Here is a 23,526-nt window from a genome sequence, read left to right on the forward strand (position 1 = left end):
GCATTAATTTAATTAAATTTAATAAAAATTTGAAAAATATTTATATTTTAATTTCTATGTGTTTGTTCTGTGCTTTGTAAAGTTTTAAATTTTGTTAAAATCATAACATATTGTATATTGTAAAATACATACTTAAATATGAACAGTAATGTTGGCAATTCGTAATCACGACACTAGGAAATAGATAAATAGAGATAAATATAGATAAACGCGCAGTGCACTGTAGCGTGCGCGCGCATTAAGTGCGAAGTGACTTAAGTCGATCGCGCGCGCGCTAAGTGAATCAAGTGAATCTGCTCACACTTGAACCTCTCTTTATGCGCACGTCGCCCGCCGGGAAGTGCGATCGTGTGAGAGTGGTGTGTCGTAATCGGTCGGGAAATCAATAATTAATAACGAATTTATAATTAATATTTATTATAATTTGCAACAAGTCATGATATCACTTGGGTCACCAACAATTTTATTATTATAAAAACTTGGTTAAATTTCCGTTATGCAAGTGACCTCTTAGTAATTAAATTCATGACTATATTAGGCCACAAAATATTAAGTACTTCTTTAAATGTTATAAACATTTAAATTATTGTTTTGCCAGACATGTCGTAAACTGTTATATATTGTTTAGCATACTGTCATAAATAACACTTAATTCAAATAAATAACGCTTATAATCTGCGAAATAAAATCAAGCCACTATTTAGTGTACTAAGCACCTTTACTCAGCCATATCCAACGGAATGAAAATTGCGCATAAAACATTCTGCACTGTAAGTTTTCAGCAAGTGGCGTCGAGGCGACGATGAGGCAATCTAATCCGATTAGGATAATTTTACTAATCGGAATTTGCGTGTGGAATTTTAATCGAGGGCGCAAACTTTAATTCCAGCTCGTTAATTAGAAGTGTATTAGTGACTACGAAACAGCTACCGGTGTTACGAAGACCGGAGTCACCAGTGTATTAATGGAGAATTTAAGTATGGAGGCAAAAATTATTGCGGTATTTAAATTGATAGAAAACGTTTAAATGTTTGAGTATATGGCTAGCGAAAACGGTAGCCGTCTGACTACCGGCCACCATCGGTTGATTACTTAAGTGAGCGCGCAGCGTGTTGGAAAGATTAGAAAACACACACGGATGTCACATTAACATTTCATTAATAATTTCTATACGTGTCCTCATCACTGATATTTGCATTTAGAAACACTGGCACATTCACAATCGCATTTGCATTAATTATGCATAATTTTAGCTAAACATGTTTTGACAATGTTGCAAACAAATTAAAATTTCTAATTGCTTTCAAAAAATATCCGTTGTCTTAGCGTTTTAAATACTTTACTTTTAAATTAAGACATTTTCAGATTAAATAAAAAAAAGTGAAACTAAAATTCCATTTATGACCTGTTGACATAGCTTACTGCATTTTTCTCTTGAATTTTATGTTGCTTTGCTATTAAAATATTCTATAAATATTCCCGTACATGATACTACACTGATACATCGATGCATACATCATTATTATCTGATATTATCGCATTTGCGGTGCTTGTTCGACGCGTTCTCTTATCGGCTACATAAATTTCTTGCGTACAAGCGTATTGGACCATTGGTCAACGCGGTGTGCTCGTAGATGTCGTACATTTTACATTTCACACGCCGACCTCCGAGCGGACGAGCGGATATGCAAGATATTCATTCCTAGGTGTGCTTCCAAGACCTACCTAATACTAATACCTGGTCAAGATGTGGAACGCCGACTAGGAGTAGTGAAGTTGTTGAAAGTGTTAAGGATCTAATAAATACACATAAATGTGAGATAAATTCAAATTCTCCTAGGTGGGCCCAACGTCAACATATTTTATATCAATAATATTTTAAAATTTTAAATAAAATATTTTGCCACATTCGTAGTTTGCTAGATTTGAGGAAGTATAAAATTACACAATGAAACATGAATAAAAACGAGATCACGTTAGTCCCCTGAAGGGATTCCCAGACTTCTTCCACCTTCGTCGATGAAGAATATATCTAGGCAACATTATCCTAGATTCATTGCATTATTACGAAATTACAACAATAAATAAAATCAGGCGTAAGAGCAATCGGGCATGAAGATGGCAATGCAGCGATACACCACTTGGATATCAAGCGAGACCGTACCGCGATCAGTTTTGAGACCACTTTGGTCAATGCTCCGGCTCCGGGGAAATGATCGCCACGCAAAGACGATCGCGCTAGTTTAACAATTTCACCGTGCAAGCCTACAATATAATATGATCCCGCATGCTCATGTATGGAGAGGAGACTTGACCACTGCGCTAAACCAGCTCGATACCCAAGTACCGAGAGAAACTGTACACCGTGGAACGAGCGGCGATGGGATAACAATTGGATTATGCAATAAAATCGCTCGCGACTTGCGCCCGCCATGCATAACGGTATTTTGGTCATAAATTTTCTGACCGATTGCAATTTGAATCAAATAAGTAATATATCACTGAAAGGAGCATATTAGGTGTGTTTATTCTGTTTTTGGTGAAGTACAGAATCCGAATTTTATCCCAATGTCTCGATCAGAAACTGGAAATATTTTATTAATTGCCTGCATTGCATAATTTTAGTCTTGAGTGAAGAAAATACTTAAGTTATTAGTGAAATTTATCGGACTTGCTTGTGAGTTGCTTGTTTTGATTTGCCTTGACGACGTAATACGATTAGAGGAATGCAATGAAACGAAAAGATCGTGAAACGAGCCGGTAAGCAGGTTGGGCTATATTTAGACATTTCCTCGGTAGTAGACTTGTCACTAAATCGCCTTAAACATGCTCCATTTTTAATTACACATTTAGGTCCAGCATGTAATTAAGCATACATAGTGTCACCAATATTGAAAGGTAGTTATACTTCAATTTAATAACAGGTGTTTAAAATTTTTGATAAATTTGCTGTATGCGCGAAAAGTTATAGTTTTAATGGGTTTCTATTATAATTCTTACAACACTTTGTATAATAAATACCCGTACGTAATAAACGTGTTTATTGCGAGCGGGTGTCTACCTCATCATCTGCCTTCCACTAGCTGCTGGTCTTAGGCTACTTCTTTGAATATCTCGGATGCTCCACGAAACCCACTAAGCTCACTTCTTTCTACTAGAAGATGCTGCGAGTTGTAGTTAGCGCGTAATGCAGATCCACTCACTCTGCGCCTCGCCTATTCGTGGCATGGTAATTTTGCGCCAAACGGCCGTCAGACATAAAAATTAAAACGCGGTTGTTACTCGCTGTTCATAGGCTCAATAGCAAGATAGCCACATTTCAGAAACCTGAATTTATTGAATTCTCATGGGATTAATTAAGTCATTTAGTTGAAAAAGGAACTGAACAAAATTTTAAAATAAAATTTGCTGTTTATTTGAGTGTTATGATTGACCTAGTGTTAAAAATTTCTAGTGCGTGACAAAACAAGATAGCATTTAGTAATTTGATACCAAATATTGAAACACTTATCTCCAATACAAATAAAAACATTCCTTATATGCAAAATTTCCTGCATCCAGTCATAGAAATGTCCCAATGCATACTTGTTACTTAATGGGTACCTTGAACTCATTATCATTATCGCCTTTGCGACGCCAGTATTACTAAACTTAAAACTAAGTTTTTTACTAGCAGTCTTTAATGTTTTAATTCTTATATGAATTTAGATAAACATAGCGTTCAGTGTTTCTGATGCCTGTTACTAGATATGTGTTTAGCATTTGGCGCCTAGCATTAAACTCGATCGTCGGCCGACGCACGCCGCTTAAGTTGAATAATTACTATTATTATTTATTAATCTCGTGCGTCGCGAGTTGCGAGAGTCGGCGCGCACGGCAACCACGCGCTAATTTATGCGACAGATGAAAACGAGAGTACCGCCTTATTATTTAAGTAACTTATTAGTTTCATTAACTTTCATTAAGCTAAGCTAAGCGTGTTTACCATATCGCAAATTGATTTGCTACTCCGAAATAAAAATGAAACGTAAAATAATATTACATTGTCGAGTGTAAATGACTTAAGACACCTAAGTAATGAAGAAAACTTTTACTTTTAGTTTAAGGTACTAATTTAAAGTTTAAGTAAATGCAAATATTTTTTTTAAATTTCCTTATATGACTTAAGTAAACCATATATTTTAAAAGAATTAACAAATAAAAATTTAAAATAAAACTTAAATCACTTTTCTTAATAAGTCATATGACTTAAGTAAGATTTAATTCCGAAAAGGTGCGTTTCGACATGTATTTACAACTTTTGACATATTTTTACTTCTGTTTGGTGCGCTTAGTGAAATGTATGTAACTTTCAGTGATTTATTAGCGCGAGAACATGTTAATGCCGACGACGGCGTCGCCGACCAGCTTGATTAGTATTCACAATTAAAGCAGCGCGAAATAACAACAACAAATCAATATCTAACAGTTATAATACGTTCTCATGAGGTCGATTCTGGGCTTGATTTGAACTGATGGAATGAGTACGTGTTAGAAGTACGCACGGTTCGAAGAAATACGTCTGATTAGTCCACTGGTTCTTTATTTATTACATTTTATTCCACGTCGACAAGGCGTCATGGCGGCACGTCTGCGCGAGATATCGAACATGCAAAAAGCAACAATTGCGCAATAGTTAAAAGCTCTCTTAATGCCAATGATACATACGTGTAATTACAAGTATATTTAAATAAATAAGTATGTCATTTGATATAATTTATAGTTAATTATAACATTTTCGTGTATTTCACTGATTTTCTTGTTTAGGAAGTTGAGTTATTAGCCGATAGACATTAAAAAATGAGCGATTGAAATTGAAATTAAAATTTAAATGTAAATTCAATTTCGTTGGAAAATCTAGGCCACGAACGTTACAGTTAAACTAATTGGAATTTGGAGCTTAAGCACTCAATAATCTGAAATCACTCAATCGTCAGATTGATTGTTGTGCCTCATTGGTAACAATCGCTTAACTAAAAGACTTTGCTTTGGTCGTGATTTTCGTTTTGGTTTGTAAGCGCCTTCATTCATTATTCGACGCGCTTTATCTCTTCATTATGCCTAATCGAGCACGAACTCAATTACTATTAGAGAATTGTGGCCAGCTGGTCGGCAATGTAGATAAGCGATTGAGATAACGCCAAAGAGTTGATAGGAAACAACGGAAAAATAAAGAAATGAAAACTAAAACCAAAGAAGAAAGTACAATTCCATCTTTGACAAGATGTACACGAAAAAAGAAACTTGTTTTAATTGTGATACAGTTAGAATTTCGTTAATTACGCATAATTAAACTCGAATAATTAATCCGAATGTACCACCGTAGTAGAAAAAATTAGTGAGGTTATGCAACCAAATGTATTGAGATGAATGCAGATAATGCATATTTGGTTGCATACATTTTGACTGCGTGAAATTTTGATGAAATCTAAGTCCAATTATACATAACCCAATTTCTGCGTCTGCACGCATTGTTTGAAACAACTCGACCGTCGATTGCGGCAACATTTGTCCAGATTTACGACGAGATTAGTCTCGAAATAAACTATTCCCATGTCAATTCGTTGCAGCCGCTAAACATCAGCACGACTTAGTCTAAGATGAACCGAATGCTCAATGTTTATTACTATTCGTTAAATTCACGATAAACAAATTGATCTCTAATCTGCAATCGTTTGTTTCTTTGTACGCATTTTGATTATCCTGATATTGTTGGTTTCTACTATTGCCATCAACAAGCTCGATCACATTAGAAGATAATTGAGTGAGCGTCAAATAGAAAATTGAAAACTTTGACTGCTGCACACTGATGAAAAATGAAAATCGTTGACAAATGATGTCAAATTCTAGGTTATAGTTGTACGGTTGGCGAGAGGCAAAGCGAAAAGAATTAATCACGATGACTAAAATGACGATGCAGACGTAGTACAGGCTGAAATGATGAAAACGACAACGCAAATGATGAGGTCGTAAGGAAGTGCGAAGGAGAAAGAAACGAAAGGAGTGCTTTCTATTTGGACATGCGTTTGACAGCAGGTCGAAACAATTGATAAGAGCGTCGAAATTAATTACCAGAGGAATTTGCATTTGCATTTATATTTGGTTTTTATAATTATATTTCAGTGTTTGTACATTATTGGAAGTAAAAGTTTCAATCTCCACTTCCGTTATGTTACGTCAAAATACGGATCAACGCATGTCACGCTTATTTATACAAAATTTAATTTGAATTTTAACTTTCCTTCTTTTATTCTTGCAAAATTGGTATTTTTTAATAGTACCTATATTAGGTGGCTAAATATCAAGTAGCAAAATGGGAGTTTTTGTCACAATAGTGATTAAGAGCCAGCGTTTAATCAATCGAGTGTTTAACAACGTTTAGCCACGTGTTGCTTACGCTATTTTTTCTACTTTCATTCTCTTTCCTCTTATCCGTGACTAAAGCTTCTGACTAAAATACATTAGTCACCGCCTTGGCCGTCTGTGTTTAAAATACTACTTTTTGTGTCTTAAAACCGTGGAAAAACTGGCACTTTAAAGGTGGAAGTAGAAAAAATATTTCTTTTGGCCAGGATGTTTAAAATGTTTATCAAAACGAGTATATTAATGAGGTTACATTTGCAATATTGATTAAATCAATTTATTGATTGCGTGATTGTATCCTTGTAATTCACGCGTCTTGTCATTTGTTATTGTTGTTTGTTGTTATTTGACCTTTACAAATTTGACACTTCACTCTTGAAGCGCTATCATGAAGCGCAGTTTGTTGCATGTTTACGTTTGTGTGTTTTGACGATATTGTCAGCTCATGATTGATGCCACTATCGATAAAATTATTAATGATGCTCTTTCGTTGATTTTTCAGCTGTGACCGTCCGTTACCTAACCAAACGCTACATCGGTGAATATAGTTCGACGAGTGGTAAGCACAACTATATTTTTTTATTGATAATTTTTCAGCTTTCTTTCTTTGTTCGGCACTGCACGATACCAAATTTCTTTTATTTTGCAACGTTTATTAATGAAAACTATGCAGAATTTTCAACAGGACCGCATTTATTTATTTTTATAAATGAATTTTAGTGAATTTTAAGATGTGCAATGTGATTAATGCGGCACTGTGTAATTATTCTTGTTTGAAGCCATATATTCCATTCATTAATCACACAATTAATTGTCTTTTTTCGTGGCGAGTCGAAAAGCGCGACGGGCGCGATGTTAATTAATCATCTTCGACGATTTTCCCCAGCGGATTTTTGAGCGCGGATGGATTACGTGCGCGAGAACCTGCCGATACTTTTCATTTCCTTTTTCTTTCTCTCGGAGCCGCGACTCCGTGGCTCGACTCCGGCAGGAAAGAGGGCAACGAGGTGAAGGTCCTCCTCACCTGTGCGAGTCCGAGAGTTTGCATCCTTCCATCCTTCCATAGAGCAGGTGATTTATCGCCTTCTATTTCTACTCGACGCGCGCATAATTAACGTTTATTCAATTATTCAATTATTTTAATCGTTTTACACAACTATGAATATTCAAACACTATGTAAGAAAATGTCTTGAAATCAAATAGAAAAGCTTTATTAATAATAATACGTTGAGCTTTTATATGTGCCGCAGAGTTGTGAACCTGGCTGGTTCAGTAGGTCTGGTTTTATTATCACATTGCCTTATATAAAAGGATTTTTTGTCTTTGAGGGTTTATATGGAGATGCTTTGTTCTTTTACGTTGTGCGAGTGCAAGATCGCATAGAGGCGATTTCAAATTAAGTCCATATTTAGCTCACTTTAATATTGTTTCTTTTGTGTTCGAGTGACGAGACTATTAAAGGACAAAATCTGGGATCATAAAAAACACTCCTTGATGTTAGCGTGAGAATTTAATATTACAAAGAAACTTTTTCTCAACTTTGTGCAATTTTCTTGCTTTAATATATAAATCACCATTAGATACCTACTTAATATTTATTCTTTGAGCTTTTTTTAACATAATCATCATTAAATATTACCTCACAGCACCTTCAGTTTCGATGCATTTTTCGTCCGTTGAAGTGTTGATTAGTGAAGCAATTTTTCATGAATTTTCAATGTCGCCTTGCGCAACTTTTGCTTTCAAAAGAATGCGAGCGATGCAATCGCGTCGTGTGGCGTTAATGCCGAGCAAAGTAAACGAAGCATAAATTCTCAATACCGAGGAAGATTAAACACTTTTTTAAATTAGTAGCCACGGCGTCATACCGCGTGTTAAATAAACACTTAATGCCGCCATACACAGTCACAGCAACTTGAACGTATCAATACAACTTTACTCCTCAGATGTGTTCAACCGTTTGTATCACTTTGTATGAAAATCTGTAGGTACAGGTCCGTATGTTTGTAACAGCGGAACTAATACATGTGTAGGTATTTAAAATCGAATTAATTATTTGTGTCGAAATTGCCACACAACAAGCGCGCGAAGGTGAAGATATCGACGATATTACGCATTATAATCTTCGGCTATTATTTGTGTTGGGCGGAAGAAAGAATGCATCAACATCAACACTTTACATTTTAGATTTAAGAGTTTTCAGGCCGGGTTTTAAGCTGTCTTTGACTTTGTATGCATTTTTCACTTAAGTCCTATTGGTGCATGCATCGTAATTAATCATTTTCTTCTGATTTTTTTAAGTTCAAGGCGTGGATATTTATGCATTGTGCAAGAATCACTTGTTGATGTAATAGGCTTAGAATAATTAAAGCTCAAATTTACATTTGGATCATTTGTGCAAGATTAAACAATGTGATAACTGAAAATTCAGATTTCTAAGCAAATGCATATCTAATAATAACTTTCAAAGTTTTCTTTGTCAGTATGTTTATTAAATTACCGTATATGGTTTGGAAACTTATTCAATCTAAAATCAACAACTCTGCCTTAGGGGCTAACTATTACCTTACTTTATTTCAACTCATTTTGTTCGGTGTGATTTGATTTTGGTTTACGGTATTCGAAAATTCGCATTATAAACATTTTCTCTCTGTTTTGTTGATACATCTATACAGATTGTTGTATTGTTCAATGTTGCTAGGGCTGTGCGGCTTCTTGGGCACATTGTATGTTATAAATAACATGCAATAAGTTATGTCCATCAATTGGAAGTACCCTTAAGTACTTTTACCTATCGCACCGATCGGGCGTTCGCGGATCGAACAAATTCTAATGGCCATCATGGTCGGCGCTCGTTATATAGATTAAAAGTCATATTGCGATTTTGCGCATCGCCATCGTCGGATGGTTTATGCGACGTAGTCTGCAAACGAGCAAACGAGCCGGCGACTTTTGAGCGCTTTTCTGTAGGCTACGAGGCGTTTCTGTGCGGGCTTCAAAATAAGGAAGTAGCCATCAACGAGTCTTCAAATCGGTCAGCGAGTGGCTCCCTTCGGGCTTGATTCGAGATTATTTATACCAATGACTAGCAAACAAGCAAACCGCCCAGAATAAACATAAATTTTATTCAATTTAAATAAAAACAATAAAATGTAAAAGTTTATTAGTTTTAAGTTGTTTTAACACAACAATGATGAAAATAATTAACGTTGTTTAAAATTATACATATAATCCTAATATCACCAATTTAATTATTTCATTACTCATCCAAACGTACAGATAAAATTGTTACGACTCTAATAAACAAGATTTGCGTTTTATTCATATTGGGACGTTTAACACACCTAATCTCAAACTTCAGATGCATTGCCTATAATTCAAGTATACCACAAAGAGCGAAGGTGCAAATCCTCAAAAAAATTAATAGACATTATATAAATTATTTAATAAATTAGGAAGAAACGGCCATTGATCATTCGACAGCTATCTGCTCATGAAGAAAGCGCGGTGCAAATCGAAAACGCAATCATAAGCCGAATGTAATCCTGCGTGTTGTGCGTATGCCGTTGTTGATTATTGCCACAACAAATGCGCAAATTCAAATGAATGAACGATTGTTGAACAGCACATCCACTCGGAGAAATAGAAAAGAAGTCGAAGTCGGCGAGGAGACGTAGAAATGCACAAAGCACTTGTTGTTAAATTACCTATTATGAATATTACCTGATTATGGCGAGTGGAGAAGGAAGAAATATTAACTTGACCGTAAAAAGAATTTAATTACACCTTCAAGTTTAATGAACCTGCTATATATAGATGCCATGCATATTTGAACAATGGTTGTTTATTTTTTCAGATTTTCTATACAGACATAATGTGACATTCGACAATGTGACTACAGAAGTGGAAATATTGGACACGTCAAAATGTGCGGTGAGTGTTATTTTATTATCATTATTATGAAATTAAATGCTCAGTAACATTTGCTAATTTTACTTCTTGTATATTTTGTATACGATATTTAATGCGAAGCTTAAATACTGAAATGGTAACTAAATGATGTTTAAACGTTTGTTTTATCATTTTTACAATGTGATTTTATACTCCTGCAGTTAAGATGCGTGAAAACTATAAAAACAGCTAAATGTACAAAGCGATATCAAATTACTGGTCACCGCATTCTTGAGCTTACTTGGGGATTATCTTAAACTGAAACTTTATGTTAAGTACTAGATTATCTTCATTTGCAATTTGATATCATATTAATATCGTAATATTACAATAGCAACAATTAAAAATTATTAAACGTTATATCATTTTAGTTACATAGTAACAAAATGCATTGCGTAAGACATGTACAAGAACTAAACAACACGACTATCAAATTGACAAATGCGAATCGTAAACAATAAATAATGGCGCTTTAATGAGGCTCGTAAATTTATTAATAGAGCGCAATTAATTCTCAGCAAATGCCTCTTCATAGTATCGCTTTGCGTTTTGAATCTTTTGTAAACAATTTGTTAGCAAGCTGCGAACATTTTGCTACATAAAATATAAATTAGAAAGAAAAAAGAAGATGTCGTACATGTAGTTGCTGAATTTCATGCTTGTACGTGCCGCATGCGTCGTGCACACTACCTACTAATTGAAATTAAAGATTCGAAACGAGATTACTCCCCTAAAGATTGCCGTAACGTGCGCGCCGAGATAGGAGTAGTTGGCGTTGGAATTCGACGCGGTTTGCTGCAAGGACATATAATTAATTGCAAAAACAACCAAATAGCAAAGATTTAAAAAAAATACATTCAAGAAAATACCCTCACGAGTGTGTAATTCTTTTTGACTTACATTTAGTCCTGCGGCATACCGCGCTACAATAACGACAGTTAATAATATCCGCGATGAAATAATAAGCGAATGATAATCGCCGTCTAATAAACGTCCAATAAAAATGCGTACATGATGGCTCGCCGGCCGTGTCGTATCGCATTGTCATATCATCATATCATTCGCGCCAATGCACCAACAGGAATCAACATCTGCATGGAAATGTATAACATGTGTATGAACACCTTTGCAACAACATGAAACACTTTCAATATCAAATGAATTTATACAGTATGTAACGATATGAGTCAATAAATTAATCAAACGTACTAAAAATGATATTCTACAAATTTTAAAGAAATTAAAAAATATTTTCTATGAGCAAATAATTAGATTAATATAAAAATGTACAAGTAATTAAAATCATGTACTGGATTTTCTTAAACAGAATGTATATTAGTTTATACTTGCCATGAAGATTTCTCTGTTGTCTTGTCCGTTTGTCACTATTTAGTTTCATTTGTAAGATGCTCACGCGCGATCTTCGATTGGAGGATGCAAATCGGCGGCCAGGACTACATGCCCAGCACAAACTGCAAACTGCGCATAGCTGATTTTTTCCGTGGAATTTCCTCGCGACTAATAATAGAATGTCCTTGCACCTATCATGCGCTCTTGTGTTGGTGATTATTTGCGTGTCGAGTGCATTATGCTCTTTAGTGTTTCGTTACACTGCGCTTCTCTCTGCTCCATCTGCATTTGCAAGAGTTTAGTTAGCGTTGACTTCCAGTTTAGATATTTTATTTTATTCATTTGCTCTTGTGTGTATCCTCGACGTGGTGTGGCTGAGACAATGCGAAGAGTGCGAGTGCGGGTGAGTTTTCGACGCGATCTTAGATAAGCTGTACACTTGTATATGGAGTACTTACCTATATACCCACATTAAACTGGGGAGTTTAACCGTCGAGTGCAAACAAAAAGAATTAGTCTAGACTAGTCTGCGCTTAATTAGGTTACACAGAAAAACACGACCTGAGTATGTTGGAAACAAAGGAATTTGTAATTTTAAAGTCGAAGTAGAAAATTTGTAAGTGGTTTGTGGTCATACATTGTGGATTTAAAGAATATTTTTAGAAAACTGTTCTGTATTGTTCAGAAATAAATATTTTTAGCCTAAGAATGACATTTTTACAGAAAGTTTTTGTTTAATTGCGAAAACAAAATATTTTACTTGGAAATTTTTAGAAAAACAGATCCAACAATCCATAAGTCCAGCTTGATTAAATGAATATATAATTTTAGTGATTTGCAACTTGCTATTATAAAGTCCAGATTTTTGCAAACTTAATTGGTTGATTGGATGTAAAGAGATAGTTGGTTGATCATGGAAATCCTCAGTTTTCTAAAATCTCATAGTCACGATATGGCGATGTTCCGCTCGAGCTCGTCTCTGTGTTAGCGAAAGAAATCAAAACCGAACCGAAAACTAACGAGCCGAGGTAAAGTCAAGCTGAAGAAGTCAAGTTGCAGTCAAGCAATGAAAGCTTCATTTAAATCTTGTACTATTGCACTATATTGAAATGCATCTGTTAGAAAATTATTATTTACCGTATATTCATAAAAGTAATTTCTAAAAATACCTGAAAATAAAATCAACATTACAAATGTCATTTGTTTATTATTAAATTTATATTTTTAATATTTTTAACAGTTTTTGTCTAATTTAGATCACTCTGTGCATAAAGATGAATTAAAATGTTAATTGCTACCTAGGTCCGTTTGGCATTGGCAAACATTTGAAATGCGCTTGAGATCCGCTGAAAGTTGCAGCATCTTGACGTCTGTGACGTGCATCATCTCGCCTTATCAATTATTTTGTTAAAAATTGGCGAGAAAAAAACTCGACTGCCAGAACGCCAGACAACCGTTAGCTTTCTATATTCTTTCGCGAGTATCCGATGCATCCACCCAATAAGTTTTAATCACGCGCCACATTCTCCATTCAAATTTTCTGCGTCGGCATTCAAGCATTGAAAATGGGCCCTGCACTTCATTAAACATCGAATGGTGCACGCCCGAGTGGAGGAAAACAAAACGCCAGACGGTACCAAGCTGGAGGCAAACAATAATCGCGTCATTGACGTCCGAATACAATTTAACACAACTTAACACAAGTTATGCCAAATTAAAACTTGTATCAACTCGGCGATTGCTTGTAAAGTGAAAAGCTTTCCTAATTAACCAAACCGAGGAACTGAATAAATAACAAATTCAATGGAATAAATCAAACATAGCTTAGCTACGTGAAAACAAACATACAAACAATTAGCTGTTCCGAATGTTATCCATCGTGCGATGATGGCAATAATAATAATATATAGTCAGGTGATTTAATCCTCGTTGCATGTTTGTCTATTTGAACGTGCAGGTTTTACGAGTTCGTTGCGTTTTATATATGCGATCGCACTTGAAATGTAATTCGTGTGCAGTGCTGGTGTGGCACTCCAGCCATCATCGCAGTCACAATGTGGTTGCACGCGGTGAGGGCAGGCCTTGCAGTTATGCACAATATGGCAATATCTTTGACGCTTATTGTGATAGTGATTTATTGCGCATTGGCCAAGTGAGAGTGCTTCATTAGTCTATTAAGACCATTATTTACTTAACATTTCATCGTCATCTTTCATAAATGCCATTCAATACTATTTGAGTTCATCGAATTTATTTACAAATGATTTTATTTTCGATTTAAAGTGTGTAATATGTAATGACGTCAAACAGGGTCCGGGTTTTATTCTGGTCCGTGTTCTGCAATGCAAATTACCTGTTCATTGAAACATATCGAGACAAACGTTGTTTTCACGTGTTTAAACCTGAACGTAAACTTCAATAAATGATCAAAGTTATTCCACAATATAAAGCTAACATAAAAATGGCAACTTGTAATTTTCTCCTTGTTAACTTATCAACAACCTGATCTTTCGATGCTAAAAATCTATACTTAGTTAAATTGATGTATATTTATATCAAAAGTGTAAACAATCCTTTTGTAAAAATGTTATTTTTTGTGATGTTAAAAGAATTGATGTGCATTGATCTTTACTGGTTTCTTGGCTACAAGTTGCTGGTGGTGATGTTGCTCCATGTGGAGATTTTCAAGATTTCGCTCATTTTTACAGCGTAATAATCGAAAGATCTTTATCAATCTCGTCGTCGGCCGGCGTCCACCACGACTCGTCTCGTCTTGCGATCGTGCAAAATGCGCGTTTCGTGTTGGCGTGTTCTTGAACTTGAACTTTTGCATTCCATATGAAATGTAAGTGCATCATGCATCCATAAGCAGCCAGTACCTACAAGCACACCGGCGCGGGTGAAATAATGCCAGAGCACGAGGTGTAGTAATGTGAAATAATGACGAATAAAGACAACGCATTACATGGTCACGTCCACGCCATCGAAGGGAAGAGATTATTGGTCGATGGCTCAGGTTCTACCACTCGTAATGCACCATTACACCTATTTTATTATTTTCAATTCATTGCCTTGATTTTTTTTCACTAGTTTATATCGTTTATTAGTGGTGGATGTAACTAATCTTCGTACAAAGTTCAATCAACGCTATTGATGATAGAATATTGATAACATTGAAGCTTATTATCGAAAGGGACGCTAGTAACGTAAAACTGTACCACGTAAAGTGTCTTAGGTGACGTAGGTAACACCTGGATCCGGCAGGTAGATTATTAGGTACAGGGTTTTTATTGGAAATGAAAAAGAAATAAAATTCTAGCTTCAAAGCGTCGACGGGCGTTGTTAAAATGCTTGTTATCTACGGCCCAACACACCTATAATCTAATCACGTCTCGGTATTAACACCTTTATAATTGGGTGCTTCAAAATATGAAACTAGAGGCATAAAACGGAGTTTAAAAACACATCACCGGGATATTTATATTTAGATTAGTTTCATGAACATTTTTTCAAATAAATTCCGCCTCATTTTAAACACTTTAAATTCTATGCCATGTCATACATTGTCATACTATTTCATTGCGACACATGATATTCCTTTCATTTCGCGCGCACCACGCGCCAATAGTTCATCAACAATAAATCAGGACGGAAAATCGTTGATGTTATGGAACTCCTAGCACACATTCGTGCGGCGACGTTCGCAGATCGACACATCCGTTGCCATCGCATGCCATCGATACGCCACGTTGTCATGTGATGCCAAAAGACCGTTGGAATCAAAGTCACGATATGCAAGCACATGCTTCACTTTTATAAGATCGCATCAGAAATAAATAACGATTCCACATAAATCACGCCGTTTTTTACACGTTCTCTCACAAACCCGGTTTGCATCTTGAATAATCTCAACATTATCAAACGTTTTAAAGCTTCTGATGGTATGATCACGCTTGATTTGATAGTGTCCTACATTTATGCAGACGTATAATTTTTAAAGCTTTTTTATTCGTATGTAGGTATGTTCGGATGCAATAACGCAATATTTTTGTGTCGGTACCAATGGGTGATAAATTACGATAATGACAACCGTAAACGTTCCTCCATGGCTGTACGGATGCAACATAATAGCAATCATGGGGATAGGAACAATTCCAATATAACTGCAGTGCAACACTACAATGCGGCACAACCGCTATTGCCAAACAGTAAAATGTATATGAACAAATGAATAAATTTATTCCCATTTGACAATGCTAGTAATATGCAGAATTTGTAGCTTCCAATTCATAAGAATGCGATAAAATGTTATGTATAAATGTTATCAATGATAGTAACAATAGAAATAACATTTTGTGTAAGATATTTTATTTTGGAAGTGGCAATGTAGTTAAAAACATGATATACTCGTAGTGTTGATTATGAGCAATTTTAGTGAAAGGCATTGATTGATCAAGGCACAATGGCCATCAACAAGATTGTAAACACCTAACAACAATTCACAAAATCGTTATGTTAAATATAAAATCAACTTGTTGAATTGATACAATTGGAACTTTTTTTAAATTACTTAATTTATTTAGGAATTAACATGTAATTCGCGTTGTGGAGTTATGCGCTTACAAACAGATTTTGCGATTCATTTGTATATTATAGACACCATTTATACTTTTTGATTTTTCTTTTGATCTCAGTATTTTCCGATAATATTCAAGGATAAATTCATTATCTTTTTAATATTTCGCAATTTTCATTCCAAATCAACTTAAGTAAATATTTTGCCAATATTAACAACACATATTTCACAAATAAAATGATGCCAAATGTCACACATTTAAAGTCTTGCAAATCTTGCGAATTATTGAATATGAACTTACGTGTTTTGTAGCAGTTTACGTCGTGGCATTATAGTCAACACGTATTTATTTATTTACATCAGTCGCAATGAAGAAGTTTATTTGCATCGTGAAAAGCGTCGTGAGTTGCGCAATTCCGCGAAATTTATCGCGCTACATTCGTATCGTCGACCGTGTATTGTTTTGTTATCTTTGGCAATTTGTTAAAAGGCGTGCGCCGTCTTGCATAAATTATTTCGATATGAAGGTATTGTTGTATGCAACCAAATCAAGGTGAAGCCGTAACTTACTCCATAGCGGCTAAAAATTATTTCAATCCCGATTTAGTAAATCTCGTATTTTTGCATTTAAAGTTTATCTCATTTTTGATTATATCATATCCACTCATTTTCCTGCTGTTTCTTTGTGGTTGTTTTGTGTTGTTTCTGAATGGAACGCAATGAGCAGCCGAGTGCGAGTGCGTTCCATCGCGCCATTTATTATTTCTGATATCAGGAAGTGAAGATTAATGTTGGTTCCTGTGGTGCTACTTTATTTCGTTTTATAACTGCCATTGCGCGGCATTATGCACCGCACACGGGAGTTCATCCCATGAAAACGCAGAAGAAGCAGCATCCAAATGAACACTCTTCAGGTATTCATGTGAGTAAGAACATTCACGTGCGCGCCTCGTACGCATTCATCTATTGAAACAACTTCATCATCCACAAAAAAGGAAGGAATATATTTAAAAAATGACAAAATAAACAGCAATTCAAAAAGTAGGAATTGATTTTGTCACGATAAAGTTCATTAACATTAAGATAACTTAAGTAAACTTGACTTCACTTTTAAAATTTTACGACTATCAAACCAGAATTTATTTGTCAATACTTGTTTTTACGTGTTTATTTAAATTTTGGTAATAATTTATGTAAATTAAATATTTTATTGTTTTTTTTATTGCTTACAAGTTGAAGCTAAGTTCTTGATAGAATCTTCAAAATATCGATTTATTATGAGATTAGTTATCATCGTTGTTCGTTGTAAACTTCTGAAGATGTGTTTCACTCTAGTTGTTGCCTCCTGCACCACCCTAGATATTTCTAAATTGATTTATTTGTGACATTGTGCACTGGTGGATTATAATAAATGATTTTTGCGTTCTTTGCGCTGGCGGAATGACAGCCGCAGCAAATAAATATCAAGATTTTCACGTTCTACTTGGCGCACGAAGTATCTACGCATTGCGGCGTATCAATGGCAACACGAATTTAAATTTTATTATTCCAATGCAGCAGATAACAGGCGGATTCTATCGGCCATACTGATCACGAACTGTTTCAAAGACTTCAATTGACAAACGTCAAGAAATAAATCTAGTCAATAAATAATAAAAATGTTTATAATATAATTTTATGATTAAAAGTTTAACAAAAATAAAACGTTTGGACACCCTGTTCAAGATAACTATCGAAAGATTAATTCATGGAAAACGTGCGGTGATTATTCATTCACAATTAAATTCAATGATCAATTGACAATTTTCTATATTTTCGAGGAGTACTGGTGCAAACGATACGACCGTTGTAGCAATTCAATTCAATGGAATTGCAAATTGCAACCCCATGCCGATCCAATTTATTTCCGACGAACTTTTTCCTCCTGAGGTCGTGCCTGAGAAACAATCTGCACTGCGCCGGTGCGGTGTTGTGGTTCACTGGAAGCGAACGTATTTGATGTTGGGCTAAATTGCTTCCTAGTTGTGAGCACGGTGCACAGTTTGCATTTATTTGTAATCAATTAGCGAGGCGGATTGATTAAGAGCTAAATTATTGCAAGTCATCCTCGGACTTGCGTTCGAAATTGATTGCGTTATGTAACGTTTGCTTCCAAAGCATTCGCGTGCACAAAATCTCGGCGAGGAGAAAATGGTCCGCGCGTGATCTCCATAGATCCATAGTAAGTACCTAGTTTCTTGGTGGAGTGAGTTTTCGGAATTTCTAATGGTGCGCCGAGTCTAGGAAGCACTGTCGCACATTGTTAACGCTTTTGTTTAATAAATAATAAACGTTTGTGGTGAGATTGTTAGCGTTGATGTACATATGGGTTTTGTGGTCTTGCATCGGACGAGCACAATGCCATATAAGCGTTTCATGCACGAACAAAATGGAAATTTTGATTTCCTTGAAGTTGCCTGCGCATAATTTGAAAGATATTTCTAGGAAGTACTCTGATTATTGGGGAGCATAATTTTTGAGGTTACGGCAGAATATGGGCTATTCACCGTTAGGTAGCAACCAATTCTGTATGTACTGCCATCTAGCCAAATCAATCAGAATGAAATAGTGGTTTCTATTAATCATGCACACTACGTACTTACCTTCGCCTCATTATTTCAATTGATTTTTCTGGTGGTGGCTTGGTAATAAACTGATAATGAGAAATTTAATTAACCTCTCTTTATTATACGTCCCCTGAGGATTCCCGCATAAGATCAGGATCTGTGTTTTGCACCTTAAAGCGGATGCCATTCGAGCGTTCTATTGCTATCTTTTTGCGCGTATCGCCCGTGCATAAATCATAGATAAGTGCAGGCCGTTCGACAGCATGTGTAATGTTGGTAGCTGAATGTAATCAGCGGATAATGGAGTGATAATGGTGTAACAGTGAAACGTCTAAGGTGCTACAAATTATTTTGCCTTTAGTCATTAGCAGAAAATTCAATTTTCATCAGAGGATCATACATTCACTATGATTAATTATAATTAGCTATTGATGAGGTGTAAATGGGAGATGTTTTTAGAATGATTATGATTTGTATCTTTGCATAAATTTTTATATAAATACCTGATGAAGCTTTTGGTAAAATACTCTAGGAAAGCATATAATTTCGATTTTTATTAAAACCTGTGAAGACAATTACCAAACATGGTAAACAGCAATAAAACGGATGCTAAATAAAATATGGAGCATACCGTAATACAACAGTAAAACAGTAAAGTAGAAAATATGCAGTATAAAATATGATTTTTTCTAACAAGACAACGTCCAACTAAGTTTTTTTTTTCAAAACATACAATTTGATGGTTTTAATACTTATTTATACGTTCTTAAGTCACATTTACTGGAATGAAACTTGAAGGAAGTAGAAAGTGGTTACCTTCGCCGCCCATCCGTATTTAAATTTGTCTATTTGCTTTCATTGTTGTAAGCGTAGGCGTGAAGCTCATCTTTTTTCCATTTTTGTTTCGTTTGTACACGAGTACTACATCGTATATTATTTCTACTCCAACAATTTCTTATCCAGGCATGAGATTATTTAAGGTATGCAAATTTGCAATTCTGCAACAACCACGACTTAGATAAGGAAAGTGACTAAGAAATGACTTAAGTCTAAGATTCTGCTCTAGATACTACAGACCTGAGTTTTGGCGTTTGGACTTTCAATGAATAACCGCACAGGTATTTTGAATTTTACATGAAACCAAGACTTACCTACATAACCTAGTTATATATTTTTAAAAGAATGGAGTGTTTGACTATCAGAAATGTGAACCAACCCTTTTGGGACAATTTTTTTCGTTAATTTTCAAACTTGAATGGCATTCCAATAGTGCAAAATGTCAATTTTAATTTAATTATCTAGTATGCATATCAAATTGTTTAACTTGACTTCATTTGAGGCATGTCATGTTTTCCATCGAGCAAATTCATAAAATATTCGACATGCTTAAGATTTACGACTTCGCAGCGATACTGTTCGCTAGTAAAGCCACCTTACCTTGCATCCTTCTCTGCAGTCCATTCCATACTTAAGAATTTGAGTTATGGCTGTGCTACTGTTTTAACAATACTCGTTTAATAAACAAATAGAAATTTATTTGCACGCCTAGCTACAATTGAAACGCACCATGGGTAACGTTCATTTTGTGCACTTAACGGGATAATTAATATGCGTCGAAAGTGCGCACGAGGAGTTTGCGTACGGGGCTTTTGCGATGAGGTGCAAAAACTCCTGTCCGAAAATGCGCGTGATGTGTGCGTTTTGTTCGTCGAGTGCGAGAGTGTGCGGAGGACGCACAAAATTGACCATTATGAAAGCACCGTTAAATTGTGCACCTCGTTATTTTCATTCACTTAAGCGAAACCGGCAATCAGCCCAGCTCAAAACTATCCACGACTCGTGCATTCAGCACCCAAACCGGAGAGGTGGCTTGCATCCAACAACAAAACATGATAAATTTGCATTCTGACGTGTAATTTACCATATCATGCTTAAAATCGTCTTCTTTTAAACATTAAATTCAACCTATTTAGGTACATTAAATCCAATCCCTTCACTAATAGTTGACAATATGCAAATTTAAATGGTGATATTAAAACAATTTATTCGATTTATTTGTTTAAATTAAGTTTCTATAGTTTGTAGGTCATCGTAATTATTTTTTCTTAGGTCACTTATTTTTTGTGTTTATATTTCTGACGCATCTGTTTCTTGATGCGTCAAAATTCAAGTCAACCTTTCTCATCTCCCATTCTTTCTTACTCTGCTGCTCCACAGTGCATTTTCTGCGTGCTGGCAATGAATATTATTAACAATATAAGTACGCATTCTGTTTCATCATTGTATTTAGGTATCACGTTCTGGTTCAAGACTTAAATGGTGCCAAAGTTTTGCAATGCAAAATAAAATGATATAATATTAATAAAAAACACTGAAAAGCTTTTATTTTCGATAATGTAATCTTTTTTATCATGAAAATGAACAATTAATATCTCATTAATTAATTATTAAGTATTTTATGTAACTCAGAACTTGCGAGAGTAATTCTTAAGCCCATAATTAATTATCATCACCTTAAACATTTCACACGATGATAATAATTAATAAATATGCAAGACGTGTTGCTGTCCGGCAGAATTTCTACACCATTTCACATTTTATTATACCATAGGATATATTGTGAGAAGGTAAGCCATTTCACCAACGTTTATGTGCGATTAATGCAGAAAATTGCTCGCTTTATCAAAATTTATCAATTTAACGTCAACACTTCCAGTTTGCGACCGTGCTGCTGCTCAGCGAGCATAGTTGCACGAACGGCAAAGAAAGTAGCAGGCGGCGAGTAGCTTTAGTGTGAATTTGATGCTGGACTGCACTTAACGATTTACGATTGCTGAACTCACGGGCGAAATCCATTGATAAGCGAAATAATTAATTAAACTGTTCGTTGCTGTTGAGAAGCACTGCGTAACCCAAATACTCTCACAGATATTAATTCAAATAGAGATATTTTATTTAATTTTTATTTGTTTTTATATTCGCAAAATGTTATCGCCTCACATAATTGCTGATTTACTGATAAAGTTTTGCATTAACAGCGATAATTATGCTTACTTACTGTCGTAACCGATTAAATATCACACATAATTTTGTATTCTTCGGTGTTGACGGTGTTGTTGTGGTTGTTGTTAACTCTCGCTGTTCGTTGTTGTTAGTTGTTGCTATTCTTTGCGGTTAGATCGTGAGCCACTATGGGCATGCTAAACCGACGCTCTGATAAAAACGTGGATAAAATATGATGTGTTTTTGAATACGTTCTTGTGCAGCATTAAGCGCTGACTGGCAAAACACGCTCGTAAACATCGTTCTGTTCGCGTCGAGCCGCAATCAATTCGCATTGATTACCGTTTAATGTCTGAGCTGATTGCATAACACGCCATGTAATTGCAGACATGTAAAACGTTTTTAAAAATCCACACAAATTTGTGTTTTTTACCTAAAATTACGCTGGAAAACAGTTCTTTTCAATCATTTTAAATTAAAACTATCAAAGTTAATTTATCTGGCGAGTGTTAATCGCATTTCTCCTCATTCTGCAATGATTACTTCCTCCAGAAACTAATTCTATTCCCATTAACAGCATCCGAACATGAGCAAGTGTGTTTTGTCGCCGACATCCTCGTCGTTGTTAAAATTTCGCCGGCAATAAGAGTAAAACACAAACGTGACATCCCAAGATGTCGATAATAAGGAAGAGCCCGTCGCGCACGATTTCCATGCAATCGCCTCCACCTCCTGCCAATAAATTCACTGTGGCCTCACCGCACCGCGTCGAAAACATCACCGACGAGCGCGCTTTTATTACCGTAATTGCCCCGCAACTAACAACTAACAGCCGACGAGTACAACAGCCGATGAGTAGATTTTCGATGTGCAAGTGCGCGAGCATGCACACGAGCGCGACGCATTAAACTTATCAAATTTTCCAATTACTATCCATTAGCTAATTTTACATTTTACGTCGTCGTGTAATTTCTGTAATAAACAATCAATTGCGCGGGCTATACAAAGAAAACAAGATAGCAACGCCACAAGCATTGACATGGCCATTAACCTACATGCGCGTATCATGCTGTGTTCCAGCTCATTAGAAAAATTTCAATTTTAATATGATACTATCTTTCTAATCTTGTTGTAGGTACACCTCAATGAACATTTATTTAATTGCCTAGGGATTGAAACATCCTATTTGCAAAATTTGATTTTAATTTATTATTAATTTGTTTAGTTCTATAAGAAATAAGTCGGTGTGAGATCTTTAGTAGCACAAAAAAACAAAAATTTAATTAAATGCAATTTGATTAATATGCCTATTAACCTCACATCATGTCCAATTAAATTTGTCTTCCGCTTGCACGTCAAGATTCGTACAAAAGACTGCCTACAATTCCTCTACATCCAACAAAATTAATAATAAAACGAAGCGATGCACGACGTGACTCACCTCTTCGATAGTTAAAACAAACGGCAACAAATTATTGTACGATTGCGACACATTGCAACATGAAAACGCAAGACCTCGAATTCAACATCACAAAATCTTTGGACCGAGTTCAAGTTCACGATCGCGCCGCGCGGCGCACTGAACATTTTACGATTCACATTTAATTAACTCATTAATTCTCGATTTATTATACGAC

The 23,526-nt window shown here is 35.4% G+C and overlaps 1 protein-coding gene across 2 annotated transcripts in view; it reads left to right on the plus strand.

The window, feature by feature from the left end:
- LOC135790520 (ras-related and estrogen-regulated growth inhibitor-like) overlaps positions 1 to 23,526 on the plus strand; it is a 68,783-nt gene that overhangs the window by 26,579 nt on the left and 18,678 nt on the right. For both annotated transcript variants that reach the window (XM_065300754.1, XM_065300755.1), the window contains exons 2-3: positions 6,905 to 6,961; positions 10,260 to 10,336. In XM_065300754.1, the coding sequence (XP_065156826.1) occupies positions 6,905 to 6,961; positions 10,260 to 10,336 (134 nt within the window). The remainder of the gene's footprint in view (positions 1 to 6,904; positions 6,962 to 10,259; positions 10,337 to 23,526) is intronic.

Source organism: Atheta coriaria, unplaced genomic scaffold (genome assembly GCF_025399875.1).
Source record: "Atheta coriaria isolate IRGN ID8LTWV9N9 unplaced genomic scaffold, Caltech_Dcor_3.1 hic_scaffold_4_pilon, whole genome shotgun sequence".
Lineage (NCBI taxonomy): Eukaryota > Metazoa > Arthropoda > Insecta > Coleoptera > Staphylinidae > Dalotia > Dalotia coriaria.